At 57.0% G+C, this 763-nt stretch overlaps 1 protein-coding gene across 1 annotated transcript; it reads right to left on the reverse strand.

Moving 5' to 3' along the window:
* Positions 1-5: 5 nt before the first annotated feature.
* Positions 6-705, reverse strand: LOC103618325 (mas-related G-protein coupled receptor member A7-like; the record flags this gene model as incomplete). The annotated part of the gene is made up of 1 exon (XM_008636709.2): positions 6-705. A coding segment is annotated over exon 1 (489 nt), but the record flags the coding sequence as incomplete, so codon positions are not given.
* Between the last annotated feature and the right edge of the window lie 58 nt (positions 706-763).

Here is a 763-nt window from a genome sequence, read left to right on the forward strand (position 1 = left end):
AGGAATGTCATTGTGGGAATGACAGTGAAGAGAACAAAGAAGGCCCAGTATTGGACACTGTCAACCAGTACCAGCAGGCGCAGGGGAAGGTTGCAGTGGCAGCAGAGCTTGCAGAGCTTGTCCATGTCTGATACGGCGCTGAATTCTGTCAGCCGGAACAGCCCCCAGTAGTAGGAGACCATTGACAGCTGGAAAAGGAATCTCACGTACACCTCAGGCATGATAGGAGAGCAGGACACGTCCTCCAGCAGGAAGAGCAGGGAGGAGGGGAGTGCGAAGAGGAGGAAGACGAAGTCAACAGCAGCCAGGTCAAAGATGCGGATGTTGCGGGCTTTCAGTCTGAGGAGCCAGAGCACAGCCCCGTTCCCAGCCAGCCCACAGAGGCAGATGGGCAGTGTCACACTGTGTATGGCCACGCTGGTGACATCTATCTCACATGGATCATCTCCTTCGGTGGGTGAGGCAGAAGGTGGGAACACAGAGCTCACCTCCATGGATGGACGCTGGGCAGGCGCTGGGATGTGGCCCCGGCTGTGGTCAGAGTGGATGGGCAGTCAGTGCTTGGAGAATCCAGGGATGGACCAAGCGGCTCCTCAGCAGCTCCCTGCAGCGGGAAGGATTCGGTGGAGAGAAGTGAGATGTGCAGGGGAGGAGGGCGGTGGGAATGGTGGGGTGGGAGAGGGAGGTGGGAGGGTTGGGCTGTTCAGGAGGGGATTGATAAAGAACACAGAATAAACATTTTCAGTTCCCCGATGTTGCTGAA

The sequence above is a fragment of the Corvus brachyrhynchos genome, unplaced genomic scaffold (genome assembly GCF_000691975.1).
Source record: "Corvus brachyrhynchos isolate BGI_N302 unplaced genomic scaffold, ASM69197v1 scaffold5036, whole genome shotgun sequence".
Classification (NCBI taxonomy): Eukaryota; Metazoa; Chordata; class Aves; order Passeriformes; family Corvidae; genus Corvus; species Corvus brachyrhynchos.